The 18,817-nt window shown below is 40.8% G+C and overlaps 1 protein-coding gene across 1 annotated transcript; it reads left to right on the forward strand.

Annotated features, from left to right (window-relative positions):
* The first annotated feature begins 17,006 nt into the window (after positions 1-17,006).
* LOC122647943 lies at positions 17,007-17,483 on the forward strand. The gene has a single exon (XM_043841232.1). The coding sequence runs from the start codon at positions 17,007-17,009 to the stop codon at positions 17,481-17,483; it is 477 nt and encodes a 158-aa protein (XP_043697167.1).
* Positions 17,484-18,817: the final 1,334 nt, after the last annotated feature.

Below are 18,817 nucleotides of genomic sequence, written 5' to 3' on the forward strand. Positions count from 1 at the left end.
CAGTAACTCAAGGAATCAGTTCTTGGTTGAGAAGTGGGGGATTCAAGTTAATTGGACTTTTTCGGTTCCTAAAGCTTGTTCTAGGTTTACTCCTTCAGCCCATATGGTAGCGCTCCATTGTGATGGGTCTTTGAGCGCGGACAGAGCTGCATTTGGAGGATTTATTCGTCATGCCACTGGAGATCCTATTCTGGCCTATGTGGGTAAAGGGTGGGTGTAGACACTGAATTTTGTCACCCCCCGGCGATGATGACAACAGGACACGGACAGACATCGGTATCTCTCTCAAGAAGGACTCTTGTCCCTACATCTAAACCGAACCACCCTAACATCCCTAAAATGACCTATAAGACCCTAACTGGTTTAAACCAAAAATGAACATATGCCGAAATAGGTATCGATTCGAAGGTCACGACCCTCAACATCGAATTCACACACCTAATAAGAGATAAGGACACTTTTTAGAAAATCCAAAACCCAAAAAAGTACAGAAATGACCCCGAATAACCCCAAATGACCCACCCAATCTGGTTTAAACCGATAATGAACATATACCGAAATAGGTATCGATTCAAAGGTCACGACCCTCAACAACACTTCCACACGTCTAATAAGAGATAAAGACACTTTTTAGAAAATCCCAAACCCAAAATAGTACAGAAATGCCCCGAAATAAGCCCAAATGACCCACCCGGTCTGGTATGGACCGAAAATGAACATATGTCAAAATATGTATCGATTTGAAGGTCACGACCCTCAACATCGTATCCACTCGTCTAATAAGAGATAAGGACACTTTAGAAAATCCCAAACACAAAAAAATACAAAAATACCCCCAAATAACCCCAAACGGCCAACCCGGTACGGTTCGGACCGAAAATAAATATATGTCGAAATACGTATCGATTCGAAAGTCACGAACCTCAACATCGCATCCCCACGTGTAATAAGAGATAAGGACACTTTTAAGAGAATCCCAAACCCAAAAAAGTACAGAAATGCCCCCAAATAACCCCAAACGACCCACCCGGTCTGGTGTATATCAAAAATGAAAATATACCAAAATAGGTATCGATTCGAAGGTCACGACCCTCAACATCGCATCCAAACGTCTAATAAGAGATAAAGACACTTTTTCGAAAATCCCAAACCCAAAATAGTACAGAAATGCCCCCAAATAAGCCTAAACGACCCACTCGGTCTGGTTCGGACAAAAAATGAACATATGTCAAAATACGTATCGATTCGAAGGTCATGACCCTCAACATCTCATCCACATATCTAATAAGAGATAATGACACTTTTTAGAAAATCCCAAACCCAAAAAAGTATAGAAATGCCCCCAAATAATCCCAAACGACCCACCCGGTCTGGTTTAAACCGATAATGAACATATGCCGAAATAGGTATCGATTCGAAGGTCACGACCCTCAACATCACTTCCACACGTCTAATAAGAGATAAAGACACTTTTTAGAAAATCCCAAACCCAAAATAGTACAGAAGTGCCCCCAAATAAGCCCAAACGACCTAATCGGTCTAGTATGGATTGAAAATGAACATATGTCAAAATATGTATTGATTTGAAGGTCACGACCCTCAACATCGCATCCACTCATCTAATAAGAGATAAGGACACTTTAGAAAATCCCAAGCAAAAAAAAATATAAAAATGCCCCCAAATAACCCCAAACGACCAACCCGGTATGGTTCAGACCGAAAATGAATATATGTCGAAACACATATCGATTCGAAAGTCACGAACCTCAACATAGCATCCCCACGTAAAATAAGAGATAAGGACACTTTTAAGAAAATCCCAAACCCAAAAAAGTACAGAAATGCCCCCAAATAACCCCAAACGACCCACCCGGTCTGGTGTATATCGAAAATGAAAATATACCGAAATAGGTATCGATTCGATGGTCACGACCCTCAAAATCACTTCCACACGTCTAATAAGAGATAAAGACACTTTTTAGAAAATCCCGAACCCAAAATAGTATAGAAATGCCCCCAAATAAGCCCAAACTACAAACTCGATCTGGTATGGACTGAAAATGAACATATGTAAAAATATGTATCGATTTGAAGGTCACGACCCTAAACATCGCATCCACTCGTCTAATAAGAGATAAGGACACTTTTTAGAAAATCCCAAAGCCTAAAAAGTACAGAAATGCCCCCAACTAACTAGAAACGACCCACCCGGTATGGTTCATACCGAAAATGAATATATGTAGAAATACGTATCGATTCGAAGGTCACGACCCTCAACATCGCATCCACACGTGTAATAAGAGATAAAGACACTTTTTAGAAAATACCAAACCCAAAATAGTACAGAAATGGCCCCAAATAAGCCTAAACGACCCATTCTGTCTGGTAAGGACCGAAAATGAACATATGTCTAAATACGTATCGATTCGAAGGTCACGACCCTCAACATTGCATCCACATGTCTAATAATTGATAAGGACACGTTTTAGAAAATCCCAAACACAAAAAAGTATGAAAATGCCCCCAAATAACCCCAAACGGCCCACCCGGTCTAGTTTAAAATAAAAATGAACATATGTTGAAATAGGTATCGATTCGAAGGTCACATCCCTCAACATCGCATCCACACATCTAATAAGAGATAAGGACACTTTTTAGAAAATCCCAAACACCAAAAAGTACAGAAATGCCCCCAAATAACCCCAAACGACCGACCCGGTATGGTTCATATCGAAAATGAATATATGTCAAAATACGTATCGATTCGAAGGTCATGACCCTCAACATCGCATCCAAACGTCTAATAAGAGATAAAGACACTTTTTCAAAAATCCCAAACCCAAAATAGTACAGAAACATCCCATCCACACGTATGTAAAAATAAGCCCAAACGACGGTCCTAGTAGGGTTTAAACCGAAAATAAACATATGCCAAAGTAGGTATCAATTAGAAGGTCACGACCCTCAACATCGCATCCACACATCTAATAAGAGCTAACGACACTTTTTAGAAAATCCAATACCCAAAAAAGTACAGAAATGCCCCCAAATAACCCCAAACGCCCCACTCAGTATGGTTTAAACCGAAAACGAAATTATACCAAAATAGGTCTCGATTCGAAGCTCACGACCCTCAACATCGCATCCACACATCTGATAAGAGATAAGGACACTTTTTAGAAAATCCCAAGCCCAAAAAAGTACAGAAATGCCACAAAATAACCCCAAATGACCCACCCGGTCCGGTTTAAATAAAAAATGAACATATGTCGAAATAGGTATCGATTCGAATGTCACGACCTCAACATCTAATAAGAGATAAGGACACATTTTAGAGAATCCCCAACCCCAAAAAGGACAAAAATGCCCCCAAATAACCCGAAACGACCCACCCGGTCCAGTTTAAACAAAAAATGAACATATGCCAAAATAGGTATCGATTCGAAGGCCATGACCCTCAACATCGCATACACACGTTTAATAAGAGATAAGGACACTTTTTAGAGAATACCAAACCCAAAAAAGTACCGAAATTGCCCCAAATAACCCCGAATGAACCTCCCGGTCTGCTTCAAACTGAAAATGAACATATGTCGAAATAGGTATCGATTCGAAGGTCACGACCCTCAACATCGCATCCACACGTCTAATAAGAGATACGGACACTTTTTAGAAAATACCAAACCCAAAAATGTACACAAATGCCACCAAATAACCCCAAACGACCCACCCAGTCTGGTTTAAATCGAAAATGAACATATGTCAAAATAGGTATCGATTTGAAGGTGACGACCCTCAACATTGCATCCACACATCTAAGAAGAGATAAGGACACTTTAAAAAAAATCACAAGCCTTAAAAAGTACAGAAATGCCCCCAAATAACCCCAAACAACCCATCCGGTCTGGTTTAAATAAAAAATGAACATATGTCAAAATAGGAATCGGTTCGAAGGTCACGACCCTCAACATCGCATCCACACGTCTAATAAGAGATAAGGACACTTTTGGAAAATCCCAAAACCAAAAAAGTACAGAAATGCCCCAAAATAACCCCAAACGACCCACCCGGTCTGCTTTAAACCGAAAATGAACATATGCCAAAATTGGTATCGATTCGAAGGTCACGACTCTCAACATCTAATCCACACGTCTAATAAGAGATAAGGACACTTTTTAGAAAATACCAAACAAAAAAAAGTACAATAATGCAGATAAATAACCCCAAACGACCTACCCGGTCTGGGTTAAACCGAAAATAAAATTATGTCGAAATAGGTATCGATTCGAAGGTCACGACCCTCAACATCGCATTCACACGTCTAATAAGAGATAAGGACACTTTTTAGAAAATCCCAAAACCAAAAAATTACAGAAATGCCCCCAAATAACCCCAAACGACCCACCCGGTCTGGTTTAAACCGAAAATGAACATATGCCAAAATTGGTATCGATTCGAAGGTCACGACTCTCAACATCTAATCCACACGTCTAATAAGAGATAAGGAAACTTTTTAGAAAATACCAAACCCAAAAAAGTACAAAAATGCCGATAAATAACCCCAAACGACCCACCCGGTCTGGGTTAAACCAAAAATGAACATATGTTGAAATAGGTATCGATTCGAAGGTCACGACTCTCAACATCGCATCCACACGTCTAATAAGAGATAAGGACACTTTTTAGAAAATCCCAAAATAAAAAAATTATAGAAATGCCCCCAAATAACCCCAAACGACCCACCCGGTCTGGTTTAAACCGAAAATGAACATATGCCAAAATTGGTATCGATTCGAAGGTCACGACTCTCAACATCTAATCCACACGTCTAATAAGAGATAAGGAAACTTTTTAGAAAATACCAAACCCAAAAAAGTACAGAAATGCCGATAAATAACCCCAAACGACCCACCCGGTCTGGGTTAAACCGAAAATGAACATATGTCGAAATAGGTATCGATTCGAAGGTCACGACCCTCAACATCGCATCCACACGTCTAATAAGAGATAAGGACACTTTTTAGAAAATTCCAAACCCAAAAAAGTACAGAAATGCCACCAAATAACCCCAAACGACCCACCCGGTCTGGTTTAAACCGAAAATGAACATATGCCAAAATAGGTATTGATTCGAAGGTCACGATCCTCAACATCGCATCCACACGTCTTATAAGAGATAAGGTCAACTTTTAGAAACTACCAAACCCAAAAAAGTACAGAAATGTCCCCAAATAACCTCCAAACGACCCACCCGGTCTAGTTTAAATCGAAAATGAACATATGTCAAAATAGTTATCGATTCGAAAGTCAAGACACTCAACATTGCATCCACAACTCTAATATGAGATAAGGACACTTTTTAGAAAAACCAAATCCAAAAAGGTACAGAAATGCCCCAAAATATGCCCAAACGACCCACCTGGTCTGGTTTAAACTGAAAATGAACATATGTCGAAATAGATATCGATTCGAAGGTCACGACACTCAACATTGCATCGACACGTCTAATAAGAGATAAGGACACCGCTTAGATAATCCCATGCCCAAAAAAGTACAGAAATGCCCCCAAATAACCCCAAACGACCCACTCGGTATGGTTTAAACCAAAAATGAAATTATACTGAAATAGGTATCGATTCGAAGCTCACGACCCTCAACATCGCATCCACACGTCTGATAAGAGATAAGGACACTTTTTAGAAAATCCCAACCCCAAAAAAGTTCAGAAATGCCACAAAATAATCCCAAATGACCCAACCGGTCCGATTTAAATCGAAAATGAACATATGTCGAAATAGGTATCGATTCGAATGTCACAACCTCAACATCTAATAAGAGATAAGGACACTTTTTAGAGAATCCCAAACCCCAAAAAGTACAGAAATGCCCCCAAATAACCTAAAATGACCAACCCGGTTCAGTTTAAACAAAAAATGAACATATGCTGAAATATGTATCTATTCGAAGGTCACGACCCTCAACATCGCATCCACACGTCTAATAAGAGATAATGACACTTTTTAGAAAATACCAAAAACAAAAAAGTACAGAAATTCTCCAAAATTACCCCGAACGAACCTCCCGGTTTGCTTTAAACCGAAAATGAACATATGTCGAAATAGGTATCGATTCGAAGGTCACGACCCTCAACATCGTATCCACACGTCTAATAAGAGATAAGGACACTTTTTAGAAAGTACCAAACCCAAAAATGTACACAAATGCCACCAAACAACCCCAAACGACCCACCCGGTCTGGTTTAAACCGAAAATGAACATATGTCGAAATAGGTATCGATTCGAAGGTGACGACCCTCAACATCGCATGCACACGTCTAATAAGAGATAAGGACACTTTAAAAAAAAATCACAAGCCTAAAAAAGTACAGAAATGCCCCCAAATAACCCACCCGGTCTGGTTTAAACCAAAAATGAACATATGTCGAAATAGAAATCGATTCGAAGGTCACGACCCTCAACATCGCATCCACAAGTCTAATAAGAGATAAGGACACTTTTTAGAAAATCCCAAAACCAAAAAATTACAAAAATGCCCCCAAATAACCCCAAACGACCCACCCGGTCTGGTTTAAACCGAAAATGAACATATGCCAAAATTGGTATCGATTCGAAGGTCACGACTCTCAACATCTAATCCACACATCTAATTAGAGATAAGGAAACTTTTTAGAAAATACCATACCCAAAAAAGTATAGAAATGCCGTTAAATAACCCCAAACGACCCACCCGGTCTGGGTTAAACCGAAAATAAACATATGTCAAAACAGGTATCGATTCGAAGGTCACGACCCTCAACATCGTATGCACATGTCTAATAAGAGATAAGGACACTTTTCAGAAAATCCAAAGCCCAAAAAAGTACAGAAATGCTGCCAAATAACCCCAAATGACCCCCCGGTCTGGTTTAAACCAAAAATGAACATATGTCGAAATAGGTATCGAATCGAAGGTCACGACCCTCAACATTGCATCCACACATCTAATAAGAGATAAGAACACTTTTAAGAAAATCCCAAACCCAAAAAAGTACAGAAATGCCCCCAAATACCCCAAACGACCCACCCGGTCCGATTTAAATCGAAAATGACCATATGTCGAAATAGGTATCGATTCGAAGGTCACGACTCACAACATCGCATCCACACGTCTAATAAGAGATAAGGACACTTTTTAAAAAATCCCAAGCCCAAAAAAGCAAAGAAATGCCCCCAAATAAACCCAAACAACCCACTCGGCCTGGTTTAAACCGAAAATGAACATATGTCAAAATAGGTATCGATTCGAAGGTCACGACCCTCAACAACGCATCCAAAAGTCTAATAAGAGATAACGACACTTTTTAGCAAATCCCAAGCCGAATAAAAATACAGAAATGTTCCCAAATGACCCCAAACGACCCACCCGGTCTGGTTTAAACCGAAAATGAACATGTGCCAAAATAGGTATCGATTTGAAGGTCATGACCCTCAACATCGTATGCACACGTCTAATAAGAGAGAAGGACACTTTTCTGAAAATCGCAAGCCCAAGAATGTAAAGAAATGCTGCCAATAACCCCAAATGACCCCCCTAGTCTAGTTTAAACCGAAAATGAACATATGACAAAATAGGTATCGAATCGAAGGTCACGACCCTCAACATTGCATCCACACGTCTAATAAGAGATCAGTACACTTTTAAGAAAATCCCAACCCTAAAAAGTATAGAAATGCCCCCAAATACCCCAAACGACCCACCCGGTCCGATTTAAACCGAAAATGAACATATGTCGAAATAGGTATCGATTCGAAGGTCAAGACGCTCAACATCGCATCCACATGTCTAATTAGAGATAAGGACACATTTAGAAATTCCCAAGCCCAAAAAAGTATAGAAATGCCCCCAAATAACCCCAAATGACCAACCCGGTCTGGTTAAAACCGAAAATGAACATATGCCGAAATAGGTATCGATTCGAAGGTCACGACTCTCAACATCGCATCCACACGTCTAATAAGAGATAAGGACACTTTTTAAAAAATCCCAAGCCCAAAAAAGCACAGAAATGCCCCCAAATAAACCCAAACAACCCACTCGGCCTGGTTTGAACAGAAAATGAACATATGTCGAAATAGGTATCGATTCGAAGGTCACGACCCTCAACAACGCATCCACACGTCTAATAAGAGATAAGGACACTTTTTAGAAAATCCCAAGCCAAAAAAAAATACAGAAATGCCCCCAAATAACCCCAAACGACCCACCCGGTCTGGTTTAAACCAAAAATGAACATGTGCCAAAATAGGTATCGATTCGAAGGTCACGACCCTCAACATCGTATCCATACGTCTAATAAGAGATAAGGACACTTTTTAGAAAATCCCAAACCCAAAAAAAGTACAAAAATGCCCCCAAATAACCCCAAACGACCCACCCGGTTTGGTTTAAACCGAAAATGAACATATGCCAAAATAGGTATCGATTCGAAGGTCACGACCCTCAACATCGTATCCACACATCTAATAAGAGATAAGGAAACTTTTTAGAAAATACCAAACCCAAAAAAGTACAGAAATGCCCCTAAATAACCCCAAACGACCCACCTGGTCTGGTTTAAACCGAAAATAAACATATGCCAAAATAGGTATCGATTCGAAGGTCACGACCCTCAACATCGCATCCACATGTCTAATAAGAGATAAGGACACTTTTTAGAAAATCCAAAGCCCAAAAAAGTACAGAAATGCCCCCAAATAACCCCAAACGACCCACCCGGTCTGGTTTAAACAAAAAATGAACATATGTCAAAATAGGTATCGATTCGAAGGTCACGACCCTCAACATTGCATCCACACGTCTAATAAGAGATAAGGACACTTTTAAGAAAATCCCAAACCCAAAAAAGTACAGAAATGCCCCCAAATACCCCAAACGACCCACCCGGTCCGATTTAAACTGAAAATGAACATATGCCGAAATAGGTATCGATTCGAAGGTCACGACCCTCAACATCGCATCCACACGTCTAATAAGAGATAAGGATACTTTTTAGAAAATCCCAAGCCCAAAAAAGTATAGAAATGCCCCCAAATAAACCCAAACAACCCACTCGGCCTGGTTTAAACCAAAAATGAACATATGTCGAAATAGGTATCGATTCGAAAGTCACGACCCTCAACATCGCATCCACAAGTCTAATAAGAGATAATGACACTTTTGAGAAAATCCCAAGCCGAATAAAAATACAGAAATGCCCCCAAAGGACCGCAAATAACCCACCCGGTCTGGTTTAAACCAAAAATGAACATGTGCCAGAATAGGTATCAATTCGAAGGTCACAACCCTCAACATCGTATGCACACGTCTAATAAGAGATGACACTTTTCAAAAAATCGCAAGCCCAAGAAAGTACAGAAATGCTGCCAATAACCCCAAACGACCCCCCCAGTCTGGTTTAAACAAAAAATGAACATATGACGAAATAGGTATCGAATCGAAGGTCACGACCCTCAACATTGTATCCACATGTCTAATAAGAGATAAGGACACTTTTAAGAAAATCCCAAACCCTAAAAAGTATAGAAATGCCCCGAAATACCCCAAACGACCCACCCGGTCCGATTTAAACCGAAAATAAACATATGTCGAAATAGGTATCGATTCGAAGGTCAAGACGCTCAACATCGCATCCACATGTCTAATTAGAGATAAGGACACTTTTAGAAATTCCCAAGCCCAAAAAAGTATAGAAATGCCCCCAAATAACCCCAAATGACCAACCCGGTCTGGTTAAAACCGAATATGAACATATGCCAAAATAGGTATCGATTCGAAGGTCACGACCCTCAACATCGCATCCACACATCTAATAAGAGATAAGGACACTTTTTAAAAAATCCCAAGCCCAAAAAAGTACAGAAATGCCCCCAAATAACCCCAAACAACCCACACAATCTGGCTTAAACAGAAAATGAACATATGTCGAAATAGGTATCGATTCGAAGGTCACGAGCCTCAACACCCCATCCACACATCTACTAAGAGATAAGGGCCCTTTTTAGAAAATCTCAAGCATAAAAAAATACAGAAATGCCCCAAAATAACCCCAAACGACCCACCTGGTCCGGTTTAAACCGAAAATGAACATATGCCAAAATAGGTATCGATTCGAAGGTCACGACCCTCAACATCGCATCCACACGTCTAATAAGTGATAAGGACACTTTTTAGAAAATCCCAAAACTAAAAAATTACAAAAATGCCCCCAAATAACCCCAAACGACCCACCCGGTCTGGTTTAAACCGAAAATGAACATATGCCAAAATTGGTATCAATTCGAAGGTCACGATCCTCAACATCGCATCCACACATCTAATTAGAGATAAGGACACTTTTTAGAAAATACGAAACCCAAAAACGTACAGAAATGCCCCCAAATAACCCCAAACGACCCACCCGGTCTGGTTTAAACCGAAAATAAACATATGTCAAAATAGGTATCGATTCGAAGGTCATGACCCTCAACATCGTATGCACATGTCTAATAAGAGATAAGGACACTTTTCAGAGAATCCAAAGCCCAAAAAAGTACAGAAATGCTGCCAAATAACCCCAAATGACCCCCCCGGTCTGGTTTAAACCAAAAATGAATATATGTCGAAATAGGTATCGAATCGAAGGTCACGACCCTCAACATTGCATCCACACGTCTAATAAGAGATAAGGACACTTTTAAGAAAATCCCAAACCCAAAAAAGTACAGAAATGCCCCCAAATACCCCAAACGACCCACCCGGTCCAATTTAAACTGAAAATGAACATATGCCGAAATAGGTATCGATTCGAAGGTCACGACTCTCAAAATCGGATCCACACGTCTAATAAGAGATAAGGATACTTTTTAAAAAATCCCAAGCCCCAAAAAGCATAGAAATGCCCCCAAATAAACCCAAACAACCCACTCGGCCTGGTTTAAACCGAAAATGAACATATGTCGAAATAGGTATCGATTCGAAAGTCACGACCGTCAACAACGCATCCACAAGTTTACTAAGAGATAATGACACTTTTGAGAAAATCCCAAGCCGAATAAAAATACAGAAATGCCCCCAAAGGACCGCAAATAACCCACCCGGTCTGGTTTAAACCAAAAATGAACATGTGCCAGAATAGGTATCGATTCGAAGGTCACAACCCTCAACATCGTATGCACACGTCTAATAAGAGAGGACACTTTTCAAAAAATCGCAAGCCCAAGAAAGTACAGAAATGCTACCAATAACCCCAAACGACCCCCCCAGTCTGGTTTAAACAAAAAATGAACATATGATGAAATAGGTATCGAATTGAAGGTCACGACCCTCAACATTGCATCCACATGTCTAATAAGCGATCAGGACACTTTTAAGAAAATCCCAAACCCTAAAAAGTATAGAAATGCCCCGAAAAACCCCAAACGACCCACCCGGTCCGATTTAAACCGAAAATAAACATATGTCGAAATAGGTATCGATTCGAAGGTCAAGACGCTCAACATCGCATCCACATGTCTAATTAGAGATAAGGACAGTTTTAGAAATTCACAAGCCCAAAAAAGTATAGAAATGCCCCCAAATAACCCCAAATGACCAACCCGGTCTGGTTAAAACCGAATATGAACATATGCCAAAATAGGTATCGATTCGAAGGTCACGACTCTCAACATCGCATCCAAACATCTAATAAGAGATAAGGACACTTTTTAAAAAATCCCAAGCCCAAAAAAGCACAGAAATGCCCCCAAATAAACCCAAACAACCCACTCGGCCTAATTTGAACCGAAAATGAACATATGTCGAAATAGGTATCGATTCGAAGGTCACGACCCTCAACAACGCATCCACACGTCTAATAAGAGAAAACGACACTTTTTAGAAAATCTCAAGCAGAAAAAAAATATAGAAATGCCCCCAAATAACCCCAAACGACCCACCTGGTCTGGTTTAAACTGAAAATGAACATGTGCCAAAATAGGTATCGATTCGAAGGTCACGATCCTCAACATCGCATCCACAAGTCTAATAAGTGATAAGGACACTTTTTAGGAAATCCCAAAACTAAAAAATTACAAAAATGCCCCCAAATAACCCCAAACGACCCACCCGGTTTGGTTTAAACCGAAAATGAACATATGCCAAAATTGGTATCAATTCGAAGGTCACGAGTCTCAACATGTAATCCACACATCTAATTAGAGATAAGGAAACTTTTTAGAAAATACCATACCCAAAAAAGTATAGAAATGCCGTTAAATAACCCCAAACGACCCACCTAGTCTAGTTTAATCCAAAAATGAACATATGCCAAAATAGGTATCGATTCGAAGGTCACGACCCTCAACATCGTATCCACACGTCTAATGAGAGATAAAGACACTTTTTAGAAAATCCCAAACCCAAAAAAGTAAAGAAAAGCCCCTAAACAACCCCAAATGACCCACCTGGTCTGGTTTAAACCGAAAATGAACATATACCAAAATAGGTATCGATTGGAAGGTCATGACCTTGAACATCACATCCACACGTCTAATTAGAGACAAAGACACTTTTTAGAAAATCTCACGCCCATAAAAGTACAAAAATGCCCCCAAATAACCCCAAACGACCCACTCGGTCTTGTTTAAACCGAAGATGAACATATGCCAAAATAGGTATCGATTCGAAGGTCACGACCCTCAACATCGTATCCACACGTCTAATAAGAGATAAGGAAACTTTTTAAAAAGTCGCAAGCTTATAAAAGTACAAAAATGCCCCCAAAAAACCCCAAACGACCCACCGGTCTGGTTTAAACCGAAAATGAACATATGTCCAAATATGTATCGATTCGAAGGTCACTTTTTAGAAAATCCCAAACCCAAAAAAGTAAAGAAAAGCCCCTAAACAACCCCAAATGACCCACCTGGTCTGGTTTAAACCGAAAATGAACATATACCAAAATAGGTATCGATAGGAAGGTCACGACCCTCAACCTCGCATCCACACGTCTAATAAGAGATAAGGTCACTTTTTAGAAAATCCCAAGCCCAAAATAGTACAGAAATGCCCCCAAATATCCCCAAACGACCTACCCGGTCTGGTTTTAACCAAAAGGGAACATTTGTCAAAATAGGTATCGATTCGAAGGTCACGACCCTCAACATCGCATCCACACGTCTAATAAGAGATAAGGACACTTTTTAGAAAATCCCAAGCCCAAAAAAGTACAGAAATTCCCCAAAATAACCCCAAACAACCCACCTAGTTTGGTTTAAACTGAAAATGAACATATGCCAAAATAGGTATCGATATGGCCTTGGTTTCAGATATTATACGGCATGGTGAGTGGCATCCCACTCCTCCTGGTTCCTTTGACCTTATTAGTGCTTGGGGTGCGTTACAACATGTTCCTATTTTGAGAGATATGGATGACCTTATTGTTTGGAAGGAAAATCCAAATGGCTTATTTACCACTAAATCAGCCTGGGAGACTCTTACAGGACTGCTCCTAAGGTAGGTTGGCATAAATTTATTTGGTTTGCACAGAACTTCCCTAAGCATTCTTGCACCACTTGGAGATGTCTTATGGAAGGCCTCCCTACCAAGGACCAGCTTATTAAGAGGAACATCCAAGTTGGACAGAATTGCAGTTTTTGCTGGGCTGGGATTGAAAGTCATGAACATCTCTTCTTCATTTGCCCCTTTTCAAGTAGCATTTGGGGTAAAGTTAGCTCTTTGTGTTCTCAAGGAGGAGGGGGACCTACCACTATTCGGAGTGCAATTGCTTGGCTTGCTAGTAGTGCTTGTGCTGATGATATGTTAGATATGGTTCCTAAATTGGCTTTTTGTGCCACTGTCCACTACATTTGGTGGGAAAGAAATCGAAGACTTTTTGAGAATAAGGTTAGGACTCATGCCCAGATTGTTGAGGCCATTCGGCTGGATGTGTCTATTAAATGTGCTGCTTTTCCCATTTCGGTGATCCAAAACCCGAGGAACCAGTTCCTAGTGATAAGTGGGGGCTTAGGGTGGATTGGAAGACTATTACTCGTAAAACTTGTGCCTGGTTTAGGCCTCCAGCTAATATGACCGTTCTTCATTGTGATGGATCCTTAACGGTTGATAGGGCCTCCTATGGTGGGATAATTCGTGATGCTCTGTGCAGCCATTATGGCTTTTGTGGGTAATGGAGACAACAATTCTGTTCTTAGCATGGAGCTTTATGCAATTTTAAGGGGGTTTCTCTTTGTGTTCAAAACAGCCAGCTTCAGGTTTCCATAAGATCCGATTCCAAGCTTGCAGTGGATATTCTAATGGGGTCGTGAGCTGCCCTTGGAATATGCAAACTTTGAGAGATCGTATTTCTTCTATCTTCCATCATCTACAACGTAAGGAAATCAAACATGTTTGGAGGGAGATCAATCAGCCAGAGACTTTATTGCTTCTATGGATACGGAGATGGGGAAGTTATTATTTATCCACCGGATTTCCCACCGGAATTGGTGGAGTTGATAAAAATGACTATGACCGGAAAGTCTATTTTCGAAACTTGTAACTTTGAGTCTTGGGCCATTTGCTAGGCTGTATAACCGAGGGCCTGTCCTCGGGTTGTTTTGGGAGCTCTCCTCTTCCTCTTAGGCCTGTCTAAGGGGGGAGGGAAGGGGCTGCTCTCTTTTGTATCTTTTCTGTTTCTTTATACAATCATACTTACCTATAAAAAAAAAAAAAAGGTATCGATTTGAAAGTCACGACCCTCAACATCGTATCCACACGTCTGATAAGATATAAGGACACTTTCATTAGTTTGATCCCTAAGACAAGTGATGTGTCTTCTTTTGCAGGGTATAGGCCCATAGCCCTTTGTAATCTTTTTTATAAGATTATCACTAAGATCTTATCTAATAGATTGCAGAGAGTTGTTGGGCATGTGGTTAGTGATTCCCAATCTACCTTTATAAAGGGAAGGTCCATTGTGGATAATATCCTTATCTGTCATGATGTGGTTAAAGGAATTGAGTAGAAAGGAACAAGTCCTATAGCTGTGTTGAAGATTGATCTCCATAAGGCTTATGACTCTCTCAGTAGGAAGTTTTTGTTTGACATTATGGAAAGAATGGGCTTCCCACAGAAGTTTATTGGTTGGGTGAAGGCTTGTGTTGGCTCCCCTTATTTCTCCATTTTGATTAATGGAAGCCCAGCTGGTTATTTCAAAGGAGGCAGGGGTATCAGGCAAGGGGATCCCATCTCTCCCTATCTCTTTACTATTGCTATGGAGGGGTTTTCAGCCTTGATGAGGAAGTTGGAAGCAGAGAGCAGGATTAGTCTTCTCCCCAAATGCAAGAGCTCCCACCTCTCTCATCTTATTTTTGCAGATGATCTGAAGATTTTTATGAAGGCCTGCCATGATTCTATTTCGGCCTGTCTGGGGGTCCTGGATGAATTTCGTACCTTTTCTGGGTTGAAACTCAACAGAGCTAAGTCCTCTATTATTTTAGGGGGCCTTACCCATACGGCCAGACTGCAACTTTTGGAATTAACGAATTTTGTGGATACTAAGCTCCCTATCTGGTACCTTGGTGTTCCTCTTATCTCTCGTAAGCTGGGCTTTGCAGATTGCTCTTCTATCGTGGATCGAGTACAGAGCAGGCTTGATGGCTGGAAGACCCGGTTTCTGTCGTTTGCAGGGCATGTACAACTGTTGAGCTCCGTCCTTCAAGGCTGCTATATTTATTGGTCAGGGATCTTTGCTCTTCCAGGTGCTGTTGTCAAGAAGAAGCTGGAGTCCATCTTCTCCAATTTTCTTTGGTCCGGCCCCGTCTCTTGAACGAAAGGTACATTATATTTCTTGGGATAATATTTGTAAGCCTAAGACAGAAGGGGACCTTGGCATAAGGAGAATTTTTTATATGAATACTGCTGGTATTCTTAAGCAAGTTTGGTGGATTGCTCTAAGAAGGATAGTCTTTGGGTTAGGTGGGTTAATACCCGTTACCTAAAAAATGACTCTATTTGGACTGCTAAAGTCCCACAAAACTGTTCTTGGGTTTGGTAGAAAGTTCTCAAGTATAGAGATTTGGTTGAGTCTCATATCCATCATATCATTGGGGATGGCCAATCTACTAGACTTTGGCTTGATAATTGGCATCCCAAAGGAGTTTTGATTAAAAGATTTGGGGACCGTATTCGATATGATGCTGGTTCTCATCGCCTTGCTTTGGTCTCGGATGTTATTAGGAATGGTAATTGGTATGCTCCCCCCCTCAGGGCTCTTTTGATTTGATTACTGTCTGGAGAGATCTCCCTACTATTCCCCTTGTTAATGGGGGGAAGGACCTTATTGTTTGGAAGAAAACCCCTAATGGCCTATTCAGTACCAAATCGGCCTGGGATCTGATAAGAAGGAGTGCTGCAAAGGTGGATTGGTTCAAACTTGTTTGGTTCCCTGGGTATCTTCCTAGACATTCTTGTACTACCTGGAGGTGTCTTAAGGGGGGTCTCCCAACCAAGGACCAACTTATCAAAAGAAACATCTTGGTTGGGCAGAATTGTGTTCTTTGTTGGGGGGGGATTGGAGAGTCACTCCCACCTGTTCTTTGATTGTCCCTTTTCCAATTCTATTTGGAATAGGGTTAGCTCTCTTTGTTCTCCAAGTGGGAAGGGGCCTTCTGCCTTAACTGATGTGGTTAATTGGCTCTCCTTTGTGGTGTGCACCAATGACAAGTTAGATGTCATTCCTAAGCTGGCTTTTTGTGCTTCAGTTTACCATATTTGGTGGGAAAGAAATTAGCATCTCTTTAGCAATACTTCAAGGACCTTTGACAGAATTTTCCAAGATATAAAGTTTGATGTTCTCACTAAAGGTTCTTACCCCCCTGTTGTGGCCGCCAGTAACTCAAGGAATCAGTTCTTGGTTGAGAAGTGAGGGATTCAAGTTAATTGGACTGTTTCGGTTCCTAAAGCTTGTTCTTGGTTTACTCCTTCAGCCCATATGGTAGCGCTCCATTGTGATGGGTCTTTGAGCGCGGACAGAGCTGCATATGGAGGAATTATTCGTCATGCAACTGGAGATCCTATTTTGGCCTATGTGGGTAAAGGGGTGGAGACTTTAGTGCTTTGCATGGAGTTATTAGCTATTCACAGAGGGGTGGCCTTGTGCTTGGAGAGGGATCTTCAAAGTGTTTCGATTAGATCTGATTCGAAGTTGGCAGTAGATATCATTACTGGTGCGGTCAGCTGCCCTTGGAGCGTGTATGTTTTGAAGTGCCAGATTAGCTCTCTCCTGACCCAGTTGACTCACCTTGAAGTGAGACATGTTTGGAGGGAACTGAACCAGCCGGCAGATTTTGTTGCCTCCATCGACAGTGGGGATGGGGAAACTATTATTTATCCCCCGAACTTTCCTGAAGACCTGATGAGGCTGATTCACGATGATACTAATAGGAAGACCTACTTTAGGATTCCGTGATTGGGGTGGGTCTTGCCTTTTCTTTGTATTTTCGAGGGGTCTGTCCTCGGGGGGTGTGGGGCCTCTTCCTCTCCCTTAGGTTTGTCTAAGGGGTGGTAATTGGCTGCCTTCTTTTGTATCTTCTTTTTTCGTTCTATACACTCACATATTACCTATAAAAAAAAAAAGATATAAGGACACTTTTCAGAAAATCCCAAACCCAAAAAAGTACAGAAATGCCACTAACTAACCCAAAACGTCCCACCTGGTCTGGTTTAAACAAAAAATGAACATATGTCGAAATAGGTATCGATTCGAAGGTCATGACCCTCAACATCGCATCCACACGTATAATAAGAGATAAGGACATTTTTTAGAAAATTCCAAACCCAAATAAGTGCAGAAATGCCCAAAAATAGCCCCAAACGACACACCCGACCTGGCTTGGACCGAAAATGAACATATGTCGAATTACGTATCGATTTGAAGGTCACGACCCTCAACATCGCATCCACACATGTAATAAGAGATAAGTACACTTTTTAGAGAATCCCAAACCCAAAAAAATACAGAAATGCCCCCACCCACCCCAAACGACCCACCCGGTCTGGTTTAAACCAAAAATGAACATATGTCGAAATAGGTATCGATTCAAACGTCACGACCCTCAACATCGCATCCACACGTCTAATAACAGATAATGACACCTTTTAGAAAATCCCAAACCCAAAAAATTAAAGAAATGCCCCCAAATAACCCCAAACAACCCACCAGGTCTGGTTCGGACCGAAAATGAACATATGTCGAAATACGTATCGATTCGAAGGTCACGATCCTCAACATCGCATCCACAAATATAATAAGAGATAAACACACTTTTTAGAAAATCCCAAACTCAAAAAAGTACAGAAATGCCCTGAAATAACCCCAAACGACCCACCCGGCCTGGTTTAAACCGATAATGAACATATGCCGAATTAAATATCGATTCGAAGGTCATGACCCTCAACATCGCATCTTCACGTCTAATAAGAGATAAAGACACTTTTTAGAAAATCCCAAACCCAAAATAGTACAGAAATGCCCTAAAATAATCCCAAACGACCGACTCGGCCTGGTTCAGACAAAAAATTAACATATGTTGAAATACGTATTGATTCGAAGGTCATGACCCTTAACATCGCATCCACACGTCTAATAAGAGATAAAGACACTTTTTAAAAAATTCTAAACCCAAAAAAGTATAGAAATGCCCCCAAATAACCCAAAATAACCCACCCAGTCTAGTTCGGACAAAAAATGAACATATGTCAAAATGGGTATCGATTCGAAGGTCACGACCCATAACATCGCAT

Source organism: Telopea speciosissima, unplaced genomic scaffold (genome assembly GCF_018873765.1).
Source record: "Telopea speciosissima isolate NSW1024214 ecotype Mountain lineage unplaced genomic scaffold, Tspe_v1 Tspe_v1.0290, whole genome shotgun sequence".
In the NCBI taxonomy this organism is placed as follows: domain Eukaryota; kingdom Viridiplantae; phylum Streptophyta; class Magnoliopsida; order Proteales; family Proteaceae; genus Telopea; species Telopea speciosissima.